At 38.2% G+C, this 23,591-nt stretch overlaps 1 protein-coding gene across 2 annotated transcripts in view; it reads left to right on the top strand.

The window, feature by feature from the left end:
* Positions 1 to 23,591, top strand: part of ESRRG (estrogen related receptor gamma) — a 227,763-nt gene that overhangs the window by 145,604 nt on the left and 58,568 nt on the right. For both annotated transcript variants that reach the window (XM_049635220.1, XM_049635219.1), the window contains 2 exons: positions 16,242 to 16,352; positions 19,998 to 20,159. In XM_049635220.1, the coding sequence (XP_049491177.1) occupies positions 16,242 to 16,352; positions 19,998 to 20,159 (273 nt within the window). The remainder of the gene's footprint in view (positions 1 to 16,241; positions 16,353 to 19,997; positions 20,160 to 23,591) is intronic.

Below are 23,591 nucleotides of genomic sequence, written 5' to 3'. Positions count from 1 at the left end.
ATGCTAAATACTTTGCATGAAAATTCAGAACATGTTAGCAGTTTATTAAATGTGATTATGTAGATTTACAGAGCTCATGCCATATTCTTTATTTTCCCATTTTAAGTATATTTCAATCTTGAAAAAGAAAATCCATAACAAGTACCAGCGAAACATTAAAAATACCAAGTAGTATTTTTTGTAGGTATTTTTTTCACATTAATACCAGGCCACTATCATATCTTATTTAATTTTTAAACACTTTCTCAATTTGGGACTGAATATGTGCTGATAGATTAATTGAATTCTCATTTTGTTAGAACCAATAATTAAAATAATTCCAGTTACTTTTATTTTCATCCTTATTAACAATGGACTTTTACTGAACATTTTTTGTACCATGAGATCTGGAACATTTTAACATGGTCCGGTATTTAACACACAATTGGTCTTAAAACAACTTCATCACATGTTGATATTCTTGAGTCATGCCTTCAACAATAATAAATAAATCATATTATGGACGGATATGTAGAGAATTATAGAGCAGAGTTCTATTTTCCCCATCTTAATAGTAAGCTAATAGTACTTGTCTTTCTTTTTTTTTTTTTATAAGTAGCAACTGAGACATATGTAGAAACAATGTGAAAATTTTAAAAGGATATGCAAATTTTTTATGATTGCTGGGAGATTATTTGGAATTTGAAATAATTTGAATAGTGGCTATTCACAGAATGTTCCTGAGTTTCCTGATGTATTTATGTTTTCTCAACTGTAACGTAAAAGTTCTTATAAACAAAGTACACTGATTTACAAAAAATATAATTTCATTGGGGCACCTGGGTGGCTCATATGGTTGAGCATCCAACTGTGGTTCAGGTCATTATCTCATGGTTTGTGAGTTCAAGCCCCGCGTCAGGCTGTGTGCTGACAGCTTGGAGACTGGAGCCTGCTTCCGATTCTGTATCTCCCTCTCTCTCTGCCCCTCCCCCGCTCATGCTCTGTCTTTCTCTCTCAAAAAATAAGTAAATTTTTTTTAAATTAAAAAAATACGTATATATAATTTAATTTAGAAAGATTTGATCAGTCCTTACATATATACATAATGCATTTGTATGTGTATAAGTGTGTATGAATACGTATAAATTTGAATTGGTTGGGCAGACAGGAGAAATAATGGAGAATGAGGGGGAGAATGACTTCTGTTTCTCCTCCCAAACACATTGGCCGTGTTGACGGTCTCCCTTAGGGTGTGCTTAAATGCATGAGGTAACTAAGATAAGACTATCCAAAACTTTTTTAGAAATCAAAATATCATATGTTTTCCAGTCTCAACATTGGGATGGAAATTTTATTATGACGTTAAAGTCTACTCCTCCCACCCACAGATAAGTAAGTAAGTAAATAAATAAATATAAACGTAAAATAAAGTCTACTCCCAGGCTGCTTGATGGGCCACCTGCTGTGCTTTCTTAACCTACCGTGTGATGACTTAGTTTCAATTTCTTTGTCTTTCATTTCATATCATTTCCCCCAGTATTTCCTGAATGCTGAGAGGGCCACCAGGAAGCCCCTGGAGAGGAAAGGGACATCTCATGCTGCCTGACGGCAACCTTCCTGACTGATCAGGACACTGTGATGATAAGTTCCAGGGCATTTCTGTCTTTTCTCTTGATGGCAGCAGAGATGAGATGGCCGCTTTGAAAAGCGACCTTCTGGAATTCATACTACTAGAAGCAGCCAGAGGTCCATGTTGCTGGGATGGCTTGATATAATAGGGGTTATGGAGTACCATTTAGTTCCTCAGATGTACACATTTGGCTTTCCTCTGTTAAAAATGAGTCTGGGGCCTCATAAAAATGAGTCAAGAGCCTCTGACTCTTAACTTCGGCTCGGGTCATCGTCTTCATGGTTTGTGGGATCGAACCCCATGTCGGGCTCCATGCTGGCAGCATGGAGCCTGCTTGGGATTCTCTGCCCCTCTCGCCTGCTTGTGTTCTCTCTCTCTCTCTCTCTCTCTCTCTCTCTCTCTCTCAAAATAAATAAATACACTTAAAAGAAAATGGGTCTATGTTTTCCTGCACTCGGCTGCAAGATATGTTGGTTCAGGACCTATTGCTGTCCAGTGTGTGCCATGGTCTGTCTAGAGATGCACTTTTTTACCCTGTGTGATGCTCTATTCAGCATATGGAAAATCATTCATGATGCATTTGCATATTCTTCATAACATTTAACAGAAAAGTGTTTTTGCCACCTTCTTTCAAACTTACCGGTTTTATTTTTTAAACACTCAAATCTTTTCAAATTAAAATTCTTTCTCCTTCTCATAATATCTTTGATAGACAGTCACTCTACTGCGACCATCTCCCACCCACACTCACCCCCTCCAGCTTTCCATCCTAGCAGCATCTTCTGGTCCTCTGTACTTTGTGACCTACTAACCCAGGGAAAGCACGGTTACAGCCAAATTCCTTCTAGGGCTGCTCCAGAAAGCATTCAGCATCATCTTACTCCTTTGCCACTTCGAAGACCTTCTCTTCCATATCATGCAACAAGTTGGGGGAGAAAGGGTGTAGGCCAACAGAAAAATGATTCTCCGCCAGCTAATTCCCAAAGATGATTCATCTGGTGTAATCTCAGTGACAGTGGAAATGTGCCAGTTGTATGATAAGAATTGTCATTTCCAAAAGAGTTCACAAGGCAGAAAGATGTTCCTTCAAAAAGTGAAAACATTTAGCACACCTAATGGGTGAATTTAAAGAAAGCCTTTGCTGCCATTTACAGTAAATTACCCTGGAGATCTGTGCCTAATAAGAGATTCTTGAAGAGGGACTGGCAGCCCGAGGGCCGTCAATTAGCTAAAAAATTGTGCAACACTTAAATATTGGGCGATTTTATGTAAAGGTCCAGATTGCTGGCTTCTTTTGGAAAAGGGGAACTCTGATAACATCAGACTGCTATTCAGTTGTGCCGACCACTCACGAGGCGGTACCACATCAGAGCTGGCCAGAGGCTGTGCGCATCTGTGGGACGAGTGCACTTTCATTCCCTGCAGTACATACAGACCCCTCATTTTTTTTTCTTTTTTAACACATAGCCCATTTCACCCCATGTAGTTGTTTGAATTTGCAACTCCTGATATAATTATCCACATAAACACACATAATGCGAGTTCTCTTTGGATGGGAAAAACTTGCAAATATAAAAAATTCTCACAGGGGTGACTGGGTGGCTCAGTTGGTTGAGCATTTGACTTTTGATTTTGGCTTCATTCATGATCCCAGGGTAATGGGATTGAGCCCCACCTTGGACTCCACACTGAGCGTGAGCCTGCTTAAGATTCTCTCTCTCCCTCTCCCCCCTCCCCCCACCTCTATTTTTTTATTATGTTTATTTATTTTGAGAGAGAGGGTGCAAGTGGGGGAGGTGCAGAGAGAGAGAGAGAGAGAGAATTGAGAGAATTTGTCAGTGTAGAGCCCAACATGGGGCTCAGACTCACGAACCATGGGATCATGACCTGAGCTGAGATCGAGTCAGACTTAACTGACTGAGCCACCCAGGTGCCCCTCCCTACCTCTAAAATAAAAAGTAAATAAATCTTAAAAATTCAAAACACAATTTGCACAGAATCATTTGACCAGCCAAATCATTATCAGGAAAATAAAGAAATTGAATAATATCTCTATATTTAGAATTGTGTGTGTATCTTTCTCTGTACCGTCTATATATTTTTGTATGTGTGTGCATATACATAATGTGCACACACACACTACAATTTCTGAAACATGGATGGCTGTAGAAGTGGAGATGGAAGATTACCCACTGTGATATATTTACTGAAATCTGATCAACTTAGTCAGATGCCTTTTTCTTTTTAAACTCCAGATGAGATTTAGTTAAATAGCACAGTAGCCATTAACTACTCATTGGTTGCTTTCAAAATATCCATTATTAGGTCATCTTCTCCTCTCCTTAGCATAATGTAGTGTCTATATTGTAAAATGCACACAAATCTGTAGCTGTTTATGATTTTCCATACTTCATTCTCCATAGTGATGTGCAACAGGCATTGATCTTTTCCTAATGCAGTAATAAGCTAGAAGCATTTTTCAAACATGGGCACTTTATTTGCTTTATTATTGTCAAGAACAAAAGGAAATGCATTTGGCCAAGGTCAGCATGAGGGGAATGCTAAGACCTGGACCAGAAAGCCTACTGCTCTTCTGGTTCATTAATGCTCTCCATTTGGCTCCGGTCTTCCCTGATTTAAGATATGAAGCATGTTGATGTTTCCAACTGCCAAGCAGTTGTCGTACTCTGAATCTGTGGGTCAGTTCCATCCTTTTAAATACACCCATTTCATTCATAGAATCCTGGAACTGGAAGAGAGCATACCACATGATCAGACTCATTCATCTGCTTCCAGGCAGAACGACAATAAAAACGTCTCAGAAAGAGAATGGTTTTCTTCATTTGTCAAGTTTCCCAACTATAGGAATCTATGATCTTTCTTGTTCAGTATTCAGGATCTAAATGTAATTATCATTAGTAAGTTTTCTTATTATCTATCTGAGTTTTTCCCAGCAAACCAAATGCTGGGTGTGTTTTTTTTTTTTTTTCTCATATTGTCCAGGATGAACATAGAAACATTTAATTCTGATGTCTTACCATTCAGAAACTCCTTTTTTCAGTGCTTCATGCTATTTTGTTACCTTTAAATTTTCTATCCCTTTCTAAAGTTATTATAGATTAGTACATTGAGAGAAACACAACCAACAAGAACTATTGAAACAATTGTCAAGAGAGTCCTATCTCTCTGTGTGTCCATGTGGGGTTTCAAACAAACAAAAAGATGAGAAAAAACTAATTATTACATAGCGATAAAGGATATTGTAAATTTATTTTTTTATTTAAAATGGTTTTTTTTTGAGACAGAGAGAGAGAGAGCAAGTGAGGAGGGGCAGAGAGAGAGGGGGACAGAGGATCCAAAGCGGGTTCCATGCTGACAGCACAGAGCCCAATGCGGGGCTTGAGCTCAAGAACCACGAAATCATGACCTGAGCCAAAGTTGGACACTTAACTGACTGAGCCACCCAGGCACCCCTACATATTGTAAATTAGTTTGTTTGTTTGTTTGTTTGTTTGTTTATTTATTTATTGTTATTTATTTCCTTCCTTTCTTCCTTCCTTCCTTCCACAGTATTTTTGAATGTCTATGTGGCAGGCATGTGATATATATACTTCATATGCAATGGTTAGCAATATACAGTTCAAACACACACCAAAATCACTTTTGATCAGTTGAAACTATTTCAATTAGTATATAATTTCTCACCATACTCCCTCCCTTCATTTTTTTTGTGGAATGAATCTGGATACATATAATAAATAAAATATTTTGAAGTTTGAGGTTAGTCCAAACTTTTTGGGTTTTGTATTTTTAGGTTTTGTATTTCAAAAATATAGAGAGAGCCAGTTGACAGGGAAGACTTAAGAAAATGTAGCTTGGAAAATGGCACACTTTTCATGGGAAATCTGCCTCCTCCTACATAAGGTAGTGACACTGGAGTCTTTATCCCCAAAATCTAGTCTTGAGCTGCCTTTTGACTGGAAAAGTGTGTGTGTCTTTTCTTGGCACACTTTGGGATTTCAAGATGGCTCCTAAGATTAAAGACCATCGGAATATGGACTCCTGAACAGTCCTGACTCCTCATGTAGCATCTGTACACAGGAAGTCAATCGGGAAACTCACCACCTGGTGCAGGTACAGGCTTTCTTCAGCCAGAACCTAATATATTTGGCATCTGGAAATATCATTAGTGTTTTCTATATTCTTTCCCGCACTCTTCACATGTCCTAATTTGAGAATAAAAGTAAAGACTGTGGCCTATACCTGCCATAACTCTTTAAATGTACAGTTTTCTTGTGCCTCAAAGTATGCACTTCCCTGTTTGTTATTTTCCTTGACAGAAAAATGTGATGTGTTTACATTATGTGTAATGTAAACCCCAAAATTTCAACACTGTTTATCAATTAAGCATGAATCTAGAGTAGATATTTATTAAAACCTAGATTCTCAGAGCAGTAAAATAAACATGTCATTGAACATTTGGCTTGAAAACTGGATGTAAATTTTTTTCTTTTTATGTGCATATTGTCTCCAGCAAATCAAACCAAATTGATAGTCATCTTGCTGAAACCAGGTAGAACAGAGATTCTGAAAATATTCAAGAGATAAAAAGATGATAAAAGGAAATTAGTTGCACAAGAAACATTACTTAGCATGTCTGTTATTGATAGACTTTTTTAAAAGATGTTTTCAAAAGTAATCTCTACACCCAACATGGGACTTGAACTCACAACCGCGAGATCAAGAGTCACCTGTTCCACTGACTGAGCCAACCAGAGGCCCTGTTCTTGATAGTCTTTTAATATATTCCTTTATTTCATTTTAGTGAATGTATCACTTATATAGAGGTGCTTTCTGGGGTGTCTGGATGGCTCAGTAGGTGAAGCATCTGAGTCTTGATTTTGGCTCAGGTCATGATCTCACAGTTCCTGGGATCAAACCCAGCATCGGGTTCTATGCTGACAATGTGAAGCCTGCTTGGGATTCTCTCTCCCTCTCTTTCTGCGCTTCCCTCCCCCAAATAAATAAATAAACAACAACAACAAAAATGAAGGTTCTTTCTTATTATCACTGCCAGTCATGATTCTCCCATCCCAGTTTTTCTCATGAGGTCTTAAATTCCTCAACAATCAAATTTGTTACCTTTGAGGGAGAAAAATTTTATTTTATTTTATTTTTAGGGTTTCCAAATAATTTATCATCCAAACCGCACTTTTTAAAAAATATAATTTATTGTCAAATTGGCTACCATGCAATGTATACAGTGTGCTCTGGGTTTGGGGGGTAGATTCTCGTGGTTCATCACTTACATACAACACCCAGTGCTCATCCTAGCAAGTGCCCTCTTCGATGTCCATCACCCATTTTCCCCTTTCCCCCACCTCCCCACAAACCCTCAGTTTGTTCTCTGTATTTCAATCTCTCATGGTTTGCTGAGAGAGAAAAATTTTAGCTTGAAAATGTGTCCACAGTGGCCAATGCTGTTGTGAATGTCTCAGCGTCAAAGGCAACTGGGAATGTACTGATTCTTCCATGCTTGTTTTCTCCACTTCTGCATTCCTACAATCCTCATGCTATCTTTCATACTTCCTCTTGTTTTTCTTTTTCTCCCTTAACTTTCCTCACAAATATTTAACAGCACAAGTAGCAGGTGAATAGGCGTTAATGATGGAATATAGAGTTAGTTGAGAAGGGATGAAAACCATTGCATTTTCTTTATTTCGTATCAGACCCTGAATCAACCCATTGTCCATTCTCTCTCCAACTCCGTTTTTATGTTCCTTACTTTCTTGTCTTGGTCCATTTGGGCTGCTATAACAGAATACTATAAACCGAGTGGCTTACAAACAACAGAAATTTACTTCTCACAGTTCTAGAGGCTGAGAAGTCCAAGGTAGAGGAGCTGGCAAATTTACTGTGTGGTGAGTTTCTGGTTCTCTGACCCTCTTCTCTCTGACCTCCCATGGCGGAAGGGGTGAGGGAGCTCTCTCTGAGGTCTCTTTCAGAAGGGCCCGAATCCCACCATGACAGCTGTACCTTCATGACTTAATCACCTCTCAAAGGCCCCGCCCACCTCCACACACCGTCACATTGGGGGTTAGGTTTCAACACATGAATTTTGGTGGGGCACAAACATTCAGTCCAGGGCACTTCTCATTGACTCCACTAAAGACTTACAGTGGAGCCGCTAGACTCCACTATTTTCCTCTCCAATGAATGGAATAAAGTGACCATGGCTTTCATCCCAGCCACTCGAAAACTAGCTTGTTTAATTTCATATTTAATTCATTTTTACAGGGTACTGAATTCTGCATAAATAGTGCTTGTGCTTTTGTTTACACAGAGCATCCCTGTGGAGTGCTGTGCACTGTTATTACTATTATTATTGTATTAAACTTATTGCTGCCACTATCACAAGAAATTAGAAATAAGTGTCAGCACCAAAAGAAAATTTGTCACTGGTATGAAATTCGGGCATGTTTGCATTAATATTATATTAACATTTAATCTCTCTTGAACTGATTTGTTCCCTACATATTTTATGTGCTAGATATAATTCTTCTTCTTCTTCTTTTTTTTTTTTTTTTTTTTTCCAGGGCCGGGATATATATATATATATATATATATATATATATATATATATATATACATATATAAAATGTTTCTTTGTACTAGATTTACTTTGTTTTGAATCTCAATTTTGCCAAATCACAATCACCAGAAAAATATTATTAAACATCTTGTGTCACTATGATGTCTTATCATTGGCTCTCAGCATCTCTGCTGGAGTCTAGTAGTACAATTTATGTTATCTTTGGCGACTTACTAACAATTTGGCCAGGACTTAAAGTTTTCTGCTGCTAAAATGACCATACGCTTCTCTTTGAAGCTTCAAAACTGTTTTTGGGTGCCCAACTGATCAAGAGTCAAACATAATGAAAACAAATGACCGCCCCCCGCTGCCCCGACTCACTGCCACTTTTCCCTGTCACCTATTCCCGCCCCCCGCCCCCAACCTGTATTCTCTTTGAAACCTACATCTGCTTTTTTGGTCATTAGACTCCACTGTATTCCTGTCCATTGAATGAAACAAAGTCACTCTGGCTCTCAACGCAGCAACTTGTAAGCCAGCTTGGTTGATTTCATATTTAATTCATTTTTACAGGGCATTGAATTTTGCATAAATAATATTTGTGCTTCTGTTTACACAGAGCATCCCCATGGGGTGCTGTGCACTGTTATCACTGTTATTATTGTGTTAAACTTATTGCTGCCAGTGTCACATTTAATTGTGAATTAGTAGAATCACTTCTCCTGATGTTGATGTGCAACCACATTTCATGTCCTTACCCGCTAACTCATAACTTTATTCATATGAGAAGGCAATTTTGAAAAGGATAAAGGGAAGAGTCGCCAGTATTAAATAGTAACAAGACAAAATAGAGTTTAGATAGGCATAAGTCACAGCAGTATCTCTTTGAGTAGTTTATGCAATTTTTAACAGGCAAAAGAAGGAAAGGGGAAATCTTTTTTTCTTTAAAGGTTGTCTCTGTGTTTAGCAAGTGCAGGCCAAGCGTGCTCTCCCTTTCTCTCTCTCTCTCTCTCTCTCTCTCTCTCTCTCTCTCTCTGTGACATCAAGCAAAGTAAGAAATAGTGCCTTTTGAATAGGAGATTTCCTTTAATTACATTGGGGAAGTGATAATGGTAGGTATTGCATGTTTAATGTAATGTTCTGGATGCCCCTTTTTCTTTTTCTTTTTTTTTTTTTCCTTCACAGCCACCTCATCTTGAGCAGAAATAAAAGGTTCAAGGCTTGTCAGCATCAGTTTATAGATAGCTGTTTAAAAATAATGAGATATTGGGTATTGCAAGGCTCAGGGCCGTCTTGCCAGACTCATTTATTTCCATTCACCTTTTGTCAGAATTGCAGACAGAAGACATTCAATTAAAACTTGTCACCTGTTGCAGATGACCTAATTTGTACTTGTATGTGTCATAGATTAGAGCTGCATGCTTCAGATGAAGCAACTTTACTCCTGATGGAACAACATTTCCCCTGCAAAATATTTTGTCTATGGTATTTCAAATTTCTATCATTTTGATTTCCGCTCCAATCCAGATTATAAATTTAGCACATACCTCTGAAGCAGCCAAGCAAGAATGGTGAATCACACCTTGAGAAAAAGAAGGAGGAACTTCTGTAGAGTTATGCCCTATGCAGGAAACTCTACAAATGAATTTTAGATGCACCTTGAATCTGAAACAGAGGGAAGCCTTTGTAATTTCCTATGCAAGCCTCACATGTTTAATAGTGCAGATAGCTATCGGGAGACCAAAACGAAAGACTTCCCCTTGCTAATTGTTAATTCATCTGTAGAGCAAGGAAGCTTTAATGTGAGCCATGGCTTTTATTTCTTTTAGTGACTGAGGACTCAGTTAAGAAAAAAAAAAAAAAAGCCCACCTAATGGATATGCATTTTCTCTCCCTGTGTGATTTTCCCCTTTTATTTCAGCAGAACTTAAGAGTGTTTCCACAGGCAGCCAGTCGATTTCCAAAGTTCCTGAAATGTTGCCATGATATTCCAGCAGAAGTAAATGTAACCCTTGGGCAGGGGTGTCTGGGAGAAAAGCTGCTGTTTGGACCTCCCTCCTGAGCTCAACATTCAGCCAGAATGTTGCTCTGCCTGCGTGGCCCTACGGAAGAGGCTTGTCTAATTTGCAATAACATTTTAAGTAAGAACAAAGAAATTAATTTCTTTGGGCGCCTGCCTCAGTGGAAAAGCAGAGTCACTGAATCTTTTAATCACTTTTACTTTGTCTGCAGTCTCATAGCTGCGAACTTTGTAGAGGCAGCTCACCCTTTCTGGAATGATAGATGCAAAATCACTAGCCTTTTAGTTGAGTAAAAATATTCCTTCCCCCTGCTAGTCTAGTGTTCTGCCCACCTCTATACATGCACCCCCCATATCATGATGCGAGTATTGTTTACCATGATAATCAGGTTTTATCTGCCTGCAGTTCTAGCTTTTGGAGTAAATACCAACTGTTCTTTTCCAAAAATAGAATTTGATGGCAGGGAAGCGGTGTAAACATAGTGCTTAAGAGTGTGGGTTCTGCAGCCATTCTCCCAACTCCCAGGCCTGGCTCTGCCTCTCCCTAGCTCTGGTCTTCTCATTTTGTAAATGGGATAATAATAGCACCCGCCTCATAGGATTGCCGTAAGGCTTAAATGTGTTCATATATATAAAACAATTAACCCGCTGCCTAGAAGGTAAATAAGCTCTTGACAACCAGTGGCAGCGGGTAACTGGCTGAGATTTTGGTTTATTCCAAGACGCTCCGTGCAGAAATTGATTCATTCAATTAATAATGAAGACATGGCTTGGGAGGAAAATGTAGGTACGAGGCGTCGAAGACTGCTGAATCAGGAAGAGGGACCAAACCAGGAAGACAGGTTTAGCAATATCACTGTCTATTTTGAGAAGAGGCTATGGCAGCTGAAGATACCTAGGGGTCGGTGTGGCTTATTTTCTCATGCGATCCTCAAGAATTTAATATGATCAGATTCTCCCTGGAGTATATGTGTGAATACACAAGTAATTTTCACTCATCCCATTAAGAGAAACCTCTAAATATGCACAAGTACTCTAGGTTAAACTGGTACACTCTTTCAGGACATTGTCCCAAAGGAGAACCCCATCAGAGGCTGCCACTAACATGACCCTCTGCGGTGTGTGATACTACTAATCTGCCTTAGCTTCTTTCCCTGCAGCTCCTCAAAGGGATTTTCTCTATCCTCTGTTTATGACGGTTCCCTCACAGGAGCATCTGGAGAATTGAAGGGCGCTCTTAGGTACCTGTCTTCCCAAAGGGAAGGAGCGTGGTTTCCTCCTGCAACAAAGGGAACTGCAGGATGGGGAAGACATCAAGTGGAAGGGAAAACTCCCGTCCTCTCCACCTTATTGTTTCAGAAGTCCTGCTTTTCTAGTCCCATCTCAAAACTCAATTGCAAGCTACGTTTGGTAGCATTTATTTAATACAACCCTTTATTTAGCATTGATTAAATTAACTGATCTTTTTAAAAAATTCACTATCTTTAAAAAAATAGTATCACTTTAATGTGACTGTTTGCATCTTTCTTAAGTGTTCCAGGAGTCTGTGTAATTAATATTTTTAGCAAACCTTTGCGAACAACATTGTAAAAGGCTGGTCTTTAATATAGGAAAGTAGGCTAGGGTATCCTTGTATAATTCTCTGAAGGGGAGATTTTTTATTATCCTATGAAATGTCTCTGACTTTGTGCTATTAAAAATGTGAAAAATACTTTTGACTTTGGACTATATAATATTATAAAAATTTGCATTTGGGCATAAAATGTGGACTTAAAATGAGCTGACCTAAGAAGACCTTGTGTTGAACTGTTTCACTTCTTTTGGCGTTTATTTGCCTCACGGCGTATTTTTTTCCTCCTTGCCCTCTTCTTGCTTTCTCAATTTTGTAAATTCTGACAATGTAGAAGATTTGTAATTCCCTTGTGGCCATGTAGGCACATGCAGTATTTGAAAGAAGAAGCAATGTGAAACATTCTACTTGGTAGGTAATGCCAACTATTAAAATCTTTTAAAAAAAAAAAAAAAAAGCAGTCTCCACATGAATAGAAACTCCAATTGCCTTAATTAACTTCAAAACCTGTCAAACATTGAACATTGTGGGTATCTTATTTCCTGGGAAAAATCTTTTCAACTTTTCCCAAACTGGTTACAAGCGAAGTCCAGACAGATTGTGTGTGTGTGTGTGTGTGTGTGTGTGTGTGTGTGTGTGTGTATTTCAGGTACTAAAGAAGTAAAAAGACAGGCTTTGTCACATTCAGTGGATATATTCCAATTAGATTGATATCTTGTTATGGCAAGTCTGGATTTCCCAGGTCCTGGTCATACATAGTGTTGTTTTTCTTTGTTTCTGCTAAACAATTTGGAAGGCACCTGAGTGGCTCAGTGGTTAAGCATCTGACTTTGGCTCAGGTCATGATCTCATGGTTCATGGGTTCAAGCCACATGACAGGCTCTGTGCTGACAGCATGGAGCCTGCTTCAGATTCTGTGTCTCCCTCTCTCTCTGTCCCTCCCTCACTCACGCTCTGTCTGTCTGTCTCTCTGTCTCTCTCAAAAATAAACATTAAAAAAAATAAACTATTTGGAGACTTTTAAATACATTAGGTTAATTGGATAATTATCAGTAGTTTACCTTGTATTGTGTGCTTACAGCTAAACTCAGGGATAGCATCCTTATTTTTTATAGAATTTGGTTTAGTTTCTGTATCTAGTCTAAAATAATTACATACCTAAATGATATTATTAATGACAAGGATGAACAGTAAATAGAATGGGACCAAATATTTCTATAAATCTCTTCGACATCAAATGAGTATCATTATTTGTCTTGTATCCTTTGAATTCTCTTACCACTCCATCATACCTCAGTCTATTTTCCTCAGAATTGAGGCAAGGTAGACTGTCAAACTCCATGGGAATAGATTTTTAATAAATGATCAGGATGCAAAATATATTTCAATAAAGTAATACAACAACAAGTATTTCAACAACAAAACAATGATAAAATGACAACTTCCTTATTTTCCTTGGCATTTTAAGGTTTATAAAATATTTTAATGATGCATATGGATAATATCCAAACATATTAACACATTATATAAATACAATATTGAGTCCTTACAGAAAGACAGCAGGAAGGATATTGTCTTTATGTCTATCTTATCTTTGGAAAAATAGATAGGTTAAGGAACTCACCAAAATTTACAAAGCCGGTTAATAAAAGAGCCAGAAAAAAACTTAGCTATCTGACTTGCAAACTGTGCTTTATTTTCTTTTTTTAAATGTATTTATTTATTTTGGGAGAAAGAGAAAGAGTGTGTGTGCCCAGGGAAGGGGCAGAGAGAAAGAATCCCAAGCAGGCTCCACGCTGGAGCCCCATGGGGCTCAAACTCATTAACTGTGAGATCATGATCTGAGCCGAAATCAAGAGTCAGGCACAACCGACTGAGCCACCCAGGCTCCCCTGCTTTATTTTTTTGAGCTTATTTTTCTTATAATACTTAGGAATAAATTACTATGTTATTATAGTTGGAGACATTAAAGGGGGGGATCTTCAGTCTTTTCACAATATCATTATTATAGACAAGGGACTAGCTGATAGGGATATAGAAATTGATGATACATACTGCTTTTTGATAGATGCAAGGCAATACATTTTAGACTAGATAATCCAAGAAACTTTCTATAAAATAGGAGTAGTTACAACAATTACATTAAATTACTCTTATTTGGTGATTTTTAATATCTTTATTTTTTCCCTTGAACCATCTTCATTTTTTTTTTGTAGATACCTGTTTCTTTTTTAACACAAAGTATCATTTGTGTGTTTTCCTTACTAATGAGAGATTGTGGTTTAAACCTATGTGCTCTCAAGTGCAATAGAGGTAGAATCTTTATTTACAGTGTTTGATTTACAGTGTTTTAAACTTTAGTAGCCTTACATTTTGATTAAGTATTTCTGTTCTTTGTACTCTACCGTTTATCTCTACAAAATCAGCATCCTAATGGGAAGAAGCGTAGTATCCCAGTTCTGCAGTTTCTTTTCCGCCAACTTTTCTACACTTAAAATCAGATGAACAAGGGAACAGAACTCTACTGTAGGCAGAAAGTACTTTAAAAGCAGCAATAGGGAGGGGTACCTGGGTTGCTAAATCGGTTAAGCCTCCGACTCTTGCTTTGGGCTCTGGTTATGATTTCACAGTTCGTGGGTTCGAGCCCCACAGTGGGCTTTGCGTTGACAGCTGTGGAGACTGCTGGGGTTTCTCTGTCTCTCTGTCTCTGCCCCTCCCCTGCTCGCTGTCTCTCTCCCTCTCTCTCTCAAAATAAATAAATAGACTTTTTTTTTTAAAGGCAGCAGTAAGAAAAACAGCTTCTTTGTAACTCACGTGTGCTACTATTTTCAGTAAATACTTAGACACTGTACTAATTTCTTTGTTTTGTGAAATTTGCTGTGGAAACCTACTTATGCTCTTGAAGTTGTCTCCTGATTTCCTTTAAACTCCGCTTTGATATTTCAGTATGACATTTCAGGCTTTATCTAGAACCAACCATATGTTTCTGTGTTTCACGAAAAGATAGTCAACTCTTAAAGCAGTATTATTACGCTAATATGAAAAATTGTGTTTTACTTTATCTCGTGGTTGAATTAAGTAATCCTGAACATTCGAGTGTATGTATTCACTTCAGGATTCCCTAGAGCTGTATCAGCCTTTCCCAAACGGTTTCGTAAAACTCAGAGAACCCACCATTCACATGTTATACATGATGTTACTAAATATTCCAAAAACAGGATCTTTGGTTCAATTGATTTGCAGAACATCGCATAGGCTGTATCTCCTTCTGAGAGTTTTACAGAGGTCATTTGCATATTAAAGGCTCTGAGAGGCCTTTTCAGTAAAATAATAATACTGATGATGCTGTTAAACGAAATCTGTTTTCTAAACATTTTGAGAAATGCCAAAACATGTACAGTGAATTACTTGCTTGAATTTGTTAACGGATCATGTTATACCGTTTTATCAATTAAGGTGCAGCCTAATATCAGAGTGAGTCTCTCTCCTGGCTCTTACTCCCAAGCCACTTCTTCATTAGATAAAGGTTTATATGGTCCGGTCCTAAACTTCATAATTGCAGATTGGAAACCAAGTTATTAATAAGCTCAGCTCACCACTCCGCCACATATGAAACATTTATATTTAATTCCTTTCTTAACCTTTTGCCTCTTCGCTCAATCTTTTAAATCCAGTACCAGCAAAAACTCTCTGAACCTTGACCCAACTCCTCACTCTTTGGGGATTTACTAAATACCTGTCGGCTTTACCTCCTTTTCTAGCTTCACCCTTCAGCTCTGCCTCAGTAACATAGCCTTCCTTCGACGTCCAAGCCTTCTGAATTCTTTCAGGAAGCTCCTTTTGTCTGTCCTGTGTCCAGTCCCGGTTTTCTCTCATCTGGAAGAAAATACAGACGTGCGCCAAAAATATAAATGACGTTCTCCTCTGAGACGTGGTGACATTAGAGTATGGAACATCTCCTCTTACGGAGTGTCATCCCACCTCTCCACGGCATGCACACGCTTGCAGTTCAGTTCAGTTCCACGGGGCCATATTGAGCCTTCTGGTGGACCAGGGAGGGTTGGATAGCTCTTACGAATTGAGCGTTCACTGGTGACTGATGAAGAGGATCAGCTTGCCGCTGTCTTTGATTTGAGAAACTAGGCTAGTACCAAGTAACAGTTTCTTTGTATTAATTCCCATGGAAATGGGCCTTTTCTTTGGTGTGCAAATGGGACTTTGATGGCCTTGCATCAAATGTTTTTCAGGCCTGTTACTCTCTGCTGGATTTGGTTTCTAATTACCGGCAATTTTGGTTTAGTCACCCCCTCTTTACATTCTCCCAACACCTCTGGACCATTCTGGGTTCTACTCTCGGTCTCCATAGCACCCACGGGTGATACTCCATGTATTTGATTGGTCTCAAAGATGGATACCTCAGGAGTAAGCCAGTGCCTGTCTTTGCCCACAGGGGTGCGCCTTGACAGAGTACGTGGAGGTCGGCAGAAGTACAAGCGCAGAATAGATGCGGAGAACAGCCCCTACCTGAACCCTCAGCTGGTTCAGCCAGCCAAAAAGCCATGTAAGTACAGCAGACATGTCTGGCTTTCCAACACACGGAATCCTCCCAGTTGGCTCAATGTATATCCGTTTTGGCATGCCCATCCCCACTGACTCCAAGGAGACTTGTCTTTGTTGGGGGCCGTGGCTCTGTTCCCAAGAATTGCCTTTTAGGAGCAACAGTAACTCAGCTAATTATCTTTTTTTTTTTCCCTATGGTTTCTCTCCCCTACCTTTTTTTCACGTAGTCATTTTGTAGAAGCATAAGCATATTAAGGCATAGCTTATATAGTGAGAATTTTACATTTACTGGTTATCTTTATTTTCAGAGGTACATAAAATGGATCATACTGTAATCATTAGTTCATTGGAGCTGTTAGTTTCAGATTTCACAAGAAAGTGATTTTTGTAGTTTTCACTAACTAAATGAGTTTGACTGCTCAACCTCCCAATGAAAATACATTAGGAGCCTCATTAATTTGGAGCTATGGAAGGTTAACACACTAGCTAGCAATAGATTAAAACAAGAATAGGCCCTACTAATAACAAGCATAGGTTGGTGGTTCCATCTCAGATGCCCTGATGGGCCTTATGAATTGTTTTTAAAGAGTCCATGGTTTTATAATGCCAGATTGCAATTTGAAAGGATGATGGGTACACTGCTAAAATGCAAGCCCCATTCTCTTTGTCATTAACTAAAAAGAGCCGGGATATAGATGGAGGCAATAACTGCATCCCATTTTCTGAAAAATCAGCTCATAGTTCTAGCACAACAGAGCTAACCTCCTAGGATATTGGCGCATAGAGTTCGTACTAGGCACTGAGAAGTGCTTTGATGGAAACGGTTCTCACATTTAGCTGTCTTTGTCTCAGAAGACACAACCAGCACTTAACCAGAGGAAGCTGCATCCAGAGCAGTTGTGGGAAGACACACGGGTAATTTTTGATCTGCTTTCAAGGGAAGAGAAAGTGTCCGCTTCTAATTCAGATTCTCCAGGAGGGGTCGCTGCTGTGCATCATACATGTGAGCATATGGGGATCTGTTAAATAAATAAAACAGACCCTGAACTGTAAATGAAAGGACATTTTAGCTATGTCAAAGGAAAAACAACCAGTTTTACATAAAATTAAAGCTTAAGTGAACATATGGCATAGTTTCCTTTTGCCTTTCCAAAAAACATTATGTTGATTATACCTTCAATTGTCCAATCTGGCATCTTCTCCTCAGCCTGCATAAGCTGGTTGGCATTCTGCAAATACAATCTAGGACTGCATTAAGCAGATTTTGCACATTATAATAAAAAACTTTCTGATAATACAATAAAATGCAATAAACACTAATGCTTAATTTCGTTAGGGGTTAGTTTCCTAGGCTCAATATTACACAGCCTGCCCATTTCTCATTCATTTTGCACGAACATTGACTGAAACCATTGATAATTTCCTCTTCTGAGAGAAAAATGAGCACCAGCCCGTTTGTAAGTCCACCTGATAGAGGAACATCTATGGTTTTCGGCGTAAACCTGAGAAATTGGGAAGTGGCTTGTCGAGTACCTTTAAGAAGATTATAGCAATTTCAGTGAGCTCCATTTGTCTGAGATAAAGAGGACTCCTAATAAATCATTACTCATTATCTCAAGGCCTCTGTGTTAATTTCCCTTAGTCCATCCAATTAGTGTGTTTTTGTAACAAACATTTATAAAACTTAATTTTCAGATCCTGTCAGATAAGTCAAGAGGCTGTGCCTGGGCTTTGCTGAGAAAGTGGCTCAGGGAGATTTCTGGACCCTGACTGATTGTTTGTGTACTACAAAAGCCCAAGAATGAAAATTGGGTTCTATTGATTCTAATTAGGGAAACATTAAATAAGATTTACCTAGAAACAGTGCTGTCGGCTATTCCATTTTCCGAATAATGGGAATTTCTTCGCTTCAGCCAAATTTCTCTAACCCTTCCGGTCAAGTCCACTGACTTGGGTAAAACAAGTACCATCTTCTCAGTACTAAAAGAACTAGAGTCAGGATTTTCTTTGGGTACATTTCTGTGCCCTTTGTTAAATGTTGCATTTGCTTCTAATCCTGAGAATCCAGTGGTTGCTGACAGGTTTTGTCACATTGTCAGAGCAATGAAAGTTGAAACTTTTCCAAGCGTAACTAAACATACAGGGTGTTGTTTCCATAGCATATACAAGAAACAAATGCCATTCTTCACAGATCCTAAAAGTTAAAAAAAAAAAGGAATCTGTATTTAATTTTATTTTTTTCCTACAAAATATGGTGTTTGGGAATATTTCCTCCCAAATCTGCATTTTCAATTTGGTGATAATTGAATATTCCTGCCAACGAACGGTTATCTGTTGATTATTTGCAATAAATGTAATTCTTAAAGCAGCCATAATAATAAAGTTTTTAAATGTTAGAAAAATTGCTAATTACAGCTTGTATAATTTCCTTGTCATTTCATTAAAGAAGACCAAAACGCATGCTACGTTTTCAATTCTAAGAAATATGCAGTCTTTTCATTTAGGGTTAAGAAGTTAATGATGGGTTAAATAGTTAATAATGAAAGGAAAATTATCTAGTAAACACAGAGGAAACTTTGGCTTTGCTCACAAAAGTCCCATTTAATGCCCTGGTTTTCTAGAGTCATAGCAGTACATAGAGCATAAAAATATTTGGGTTTATTCTTACCCATTTGTATCTCTTAATTTAGAAGAAAGTACAAACTCTAAAGCTACACATAGAAATTGAGAATAGGGCCAACAAGAAAAATCATTCTGTTAGCAAGGCTTTACAGCCTTTCCATAAACTCTCACATGCCCCTAAGCAATAAAACACATTTGATGTGATGCTTTCCATTTGTCTCTAGTGTTTATTTTATGAAGGATTTTAAAAACATATATCACAAATTTCAGACAGATAAATCTGAGCCAGAGAATGAGCTAAAGACAACAGATAAAAATAGAGGATTAAAGAATTAGGCGCTCCAAAGAGAAAATATTGTCGCCTTTAAGTAGGAGTAGTTTTCTGGAAACTGATATTGGCTATATTTGAAAGATTGGCTGGGTGTGTGGGGAGGGAGAGAAAGGAGAGAAATTCCTATTTAATGCATCCCACAGAGATAGAGTTATATAGTCAGTAATTCACCCAGGCAGAAGGGCTCTGACCTTTGCTCTTCTTTAAAAGAATTAAGACAATTAATGACTTTCGTGCCCATTACGACTCTGGGCACTGGTAGTTCTCTGCCTTCCACATTATATTCCACAGTTCAGTGGCTCATTGTGGATTTTTATTTTAACGATGTTGTATACTATTTCATCTGCTTCCCGAAATCCCACTTAAGAATCAAAGAGCAAACCTAGAAAGCATCTAACTTCTCTGATCTCTTTGCTATAAAAAATTTCATTACAGGACAGATGCTTCATTCCAGCAAAGGCAGGTAGAGCAAAGAAGAAAGGAATACATTCTGTTACAACCGCAGTGGCTTATTTCTTGCTATGAGTTTTCCCGAACACTGTTTGCTATATGTATATATTGTAACGTAAATAGAATATTCGGGGTTTATTGTAGACCATTTGAATTATTTTTCAAGATGCGGCATACTTTAGGGTCTGTGAAACAGGGGTGATGCTACTAGTGATCTTGTAGTGCTCTGGTCTGATCCTGCAGATAACAAGATTGTCTCACATTTGTTGGTGGCCGAACCGGAGAAGATCTATGCCATGCCTGACCCTACGGTCCCTGACAGTGACATCAAAGCCCTCACTACACTGTGTGACTTGGCTGACCGAGAGTTGGTGGTTATCATTGGATGGGCGAAGCATATTCCAGGTACATTTTCTGAAAAGAAAAAAATGAAACAGAAAAGGTTGCGATGATTCCCTAGGTTGCCTATGTAGATTTAGACAAATTCAAAATTTTCTCACTAGTATGGTTTTTAACGTCTACATTTGTTTTTATCATACTTAATTTAGAGCTTTGCTGATCCTAATCGAATCATAAACCTTTCTATGTCTGTAGCACCTCGAACACTTGTTATTTTCTTCATATGCAAAGGCACTATTGCCAATATAAGATAAAGAAGAGTGTATCTTTAAAAAATATGTCTTTATTCGTCTTAAAATTCTGACCTTTCCCCTCAGGAGATACTTCTGCTTTTTCTTTTCACTTAAAACAATGTCTTTGTCAGCAGTTATCTAATGTACCTTTTTTTTCCTGTTAAGAATAACTCATTTTGTTGTTCGTGGTGGCTATTTACGCTGAATTGCTATTTGTATTTATAAGCTCTGCTTTGGTTGACATTTACTATTTCCCATGGATTTGAACACAGATTATAAAAAGGAATATTAAATTGACATCATACAGTTTCTCATACGGTAACTTAAAAGTAGTATTTGAAAGTAGCCTATTACTTTGCTTTCTTGGCCAATCCCATACCATCCATAAACATAGAGCTGGTCACAAGTTTTGAGAATTTTAGTAGTCTGCTTGAATTATTTGTTATTTGTTTGTTTGAACTTTGATCTTCAGGTAGTTAAGTAACAAGTTTTTGAATGATGCGCACTGTTTTCCTGGCACAGTTAACTTATTTCTGTCTCCTTAAACTAGTTTGTCTTTATGCTTTGAATGCTACAGTAATTTCTTTAATCAAATTGATGGAAGTCCCTTTCCCAGCCCACACTGAAACCAATTTCTTGGTCATGATACGCCAGCTATGTTGCTAACAGTCGTAACGAACTGTCAGGCGATATCGCAGTGAAGCTAATTTGAAGTCATTAGGTGTGCAGCGTTCAGGCGACAATTTGTTACAGTGGTTAGGAACACAGCTGACATTTCTGAATGGCTTTGTTTGGTGCAGTTCTAGATGAGGCCAAGCAAATTGTAAACTAATTTAAACATCACTCTGTATTATACTAGCTACTTTGTCTTACACTGTTTGCTAATAAAGCACCCCAAATTAAGTCAAAACTAGTTAAATAGGTGAGCTTGAGTGTGTTCTTTGGAAGATACCTATACGAGGGTTACTGCACGTGAAAGGAGGAGCATTTGATCATCTGGAGAGTTGATATTGCACTTCGATTGTAATCACACTCGTGTGACTTCTAGAAAAACGAATAAAGGATATGCTGAAAGATGTTGAGACATTTGGGAATTGTAGCATTAGGAAATGTCAGAATTCACTTAAACAATGTATGAAGACTTTTCTGACTTACCTGGATGCAAAGTGTGTTGAAGTGTTTTAAAGCAAAAAGAAACAAAAGCTAACATCTGTTGAAGTATCCACAGACCCTTTTGAAGATAATCAATATATATCATTTGTATTTACATATTTTATTATTTTATATAAACAGACACACACACACACATATACTCAGCTATTTATTTTATTTTTAAATTTTTTAAAAAAGATTTTATTTTTAAGTAATCTCTACACTCTGTGTGGGGCTCAAACCCACAACCCTGAGATCAAGAGTTGCACTCTCTACTGACTGAGCCAGCCAGGCACACCTACCTATACGCACATATTTAAAATATCATTATTCTAACCCAGGGCTTCTCAGCCTTGACACTACTGACACTTGGAACCAATTATCCTTTGTTGGGGGGGACTTTCCTGCTCATGGGAGGGTGCTTACAAGCTTCCTTGGCTTCTACCACTAGTCCCCTTGAGTTGTGACAAACAAAAATGTCCTCAGGTACGGACATATGTCCGCTGGCAAGCAAAACTGTGCCCCTGCTTCCCAACCGAGAACTGTTATTCTCACCTGGGAATCGAGTAGTATTATCTGTGATTCATAGCTAGGGACAGTTGAGCATAAAGAGGTAAAAACACACGGAATCACAAACGTATCCGGTGCCATCAAAGCATATATTCAGCATTGCTTCCTGGAGTAGAGTCAGGAGACCCAGTTGACTGCATTTCACAGAACCATTCCAGAATATTAATGATAATAATGTTAATGTTATTGATAACGACATGAAAGACCATGTAACTATGACTCCAAACCACCCATTATTTCAGAGAACTCTGCCCAAGTTCTCCCTGAATTGAGATACATGTTAAACCAATCCTTTAATATTGTTCAGACATCCCATAATAAAGACCAATAAAAGGCAACAACTCCTTACAGTGCTCTCTGGTAAGGGAAAGTCAGTGATAAATTTGTGGGTCCAGTTGTGCATCTAAGTAGAAATGTCAGCTTACAAAGGAACTTGTCACAGTAAAGGGGCTCTAGTGACTTTTGTGAAGACAGTAACTTTAAATAACTATGAGTAACAGCATTTCCAGTGGTGGAAACAATTACTATACGATTATGTGTTCAGTCTTAAGCTGAGGCTTAGAATCGGTGGGGACTGACGTTATTCTCTCTCCATAGCAAATGCCAGAGGAGGTCACTGTGAAGTGATGATTCACAGCTCTGGTGTTCCACAGCTCTGGTGTTCCCGATACCCTCAGGGTGTTTTAAATGATTGCAAGGAGTGGGTTGGCTTTTCAGAAAAGGATTAGCTGAACAAGAATTAACTGAAATTCTTTTAAATTGTTAAATAATGAGTGTGCCATGCAGTGCTTTGAGGTAGAGGAAGAGGATGCTCTGATCTTAGAGTGCTGGTGTACCCCGAGTTCAGGGAGGTTGGGCAGAGCAGCAGTGTGGAGTCTGGGATGGGGGACTGGTGGGGAGGGAGGGAGACAAAGAGAATATAAAGATTAAGGTCACATTTGTGCCATGATAGAAGTAAAATCGTGTTCCTGATAACATGACCCAGTCCTCATAACTGGGGTCAGAGCCTGAATTAAAGCCAAATCAGAACAGAAATTCCACCTGTCTTTGTCTTAAGCATTTTAAAGTTATGTTAAAATTAAAATGAAATATTTTTTAATACCAAAATTTAAGCCTCTGCTCTCTTTATGCTGCTCTCAGTTTGTATAATCACACACGCGCGCACACACACACACACACACACACACACACACAGTTCAAAAATTAAGTTTAGCATCTAAGATAAGATCAGTAGCCTTTCTACACTGCTGGGAATGCACTCTTGTATCCTTGCTTTTGCTACATAAAAAAATGAAGAATTCAACAAAAGAAAATATTGAAGAAAATACATATGGAGTGTTTTTTTTATCAGTAAATCGAATTAGTTGACTTACTTTAATAAATCATATAAATGGAAAAGTGTGTTCTTACAAAACATGACCATACTTTATCTGTAGAAGAAAAAAGATCACAAGGGCTTTAGAAAATGCTTGACTTTAGCTGG

Source organism: Panthera uncia, chromosome F1 (assembly GCF_023721935.1).
Source record: "Panthera uncia isolate 11264 chromosome F1, Puncia_PCG_1.0, whole genome shotgun sequence".
NCBI classification, from domain to species: Eukaryota; Metazoa; Chordata; class Mammalia; order Carnivora; family Felidae; genus Panthera; species Panthera uncia.
Note: the sequence above shows the minus strand (reverse complement) of the source record. Positions and strands in the feature narration are given on the sequence as shown.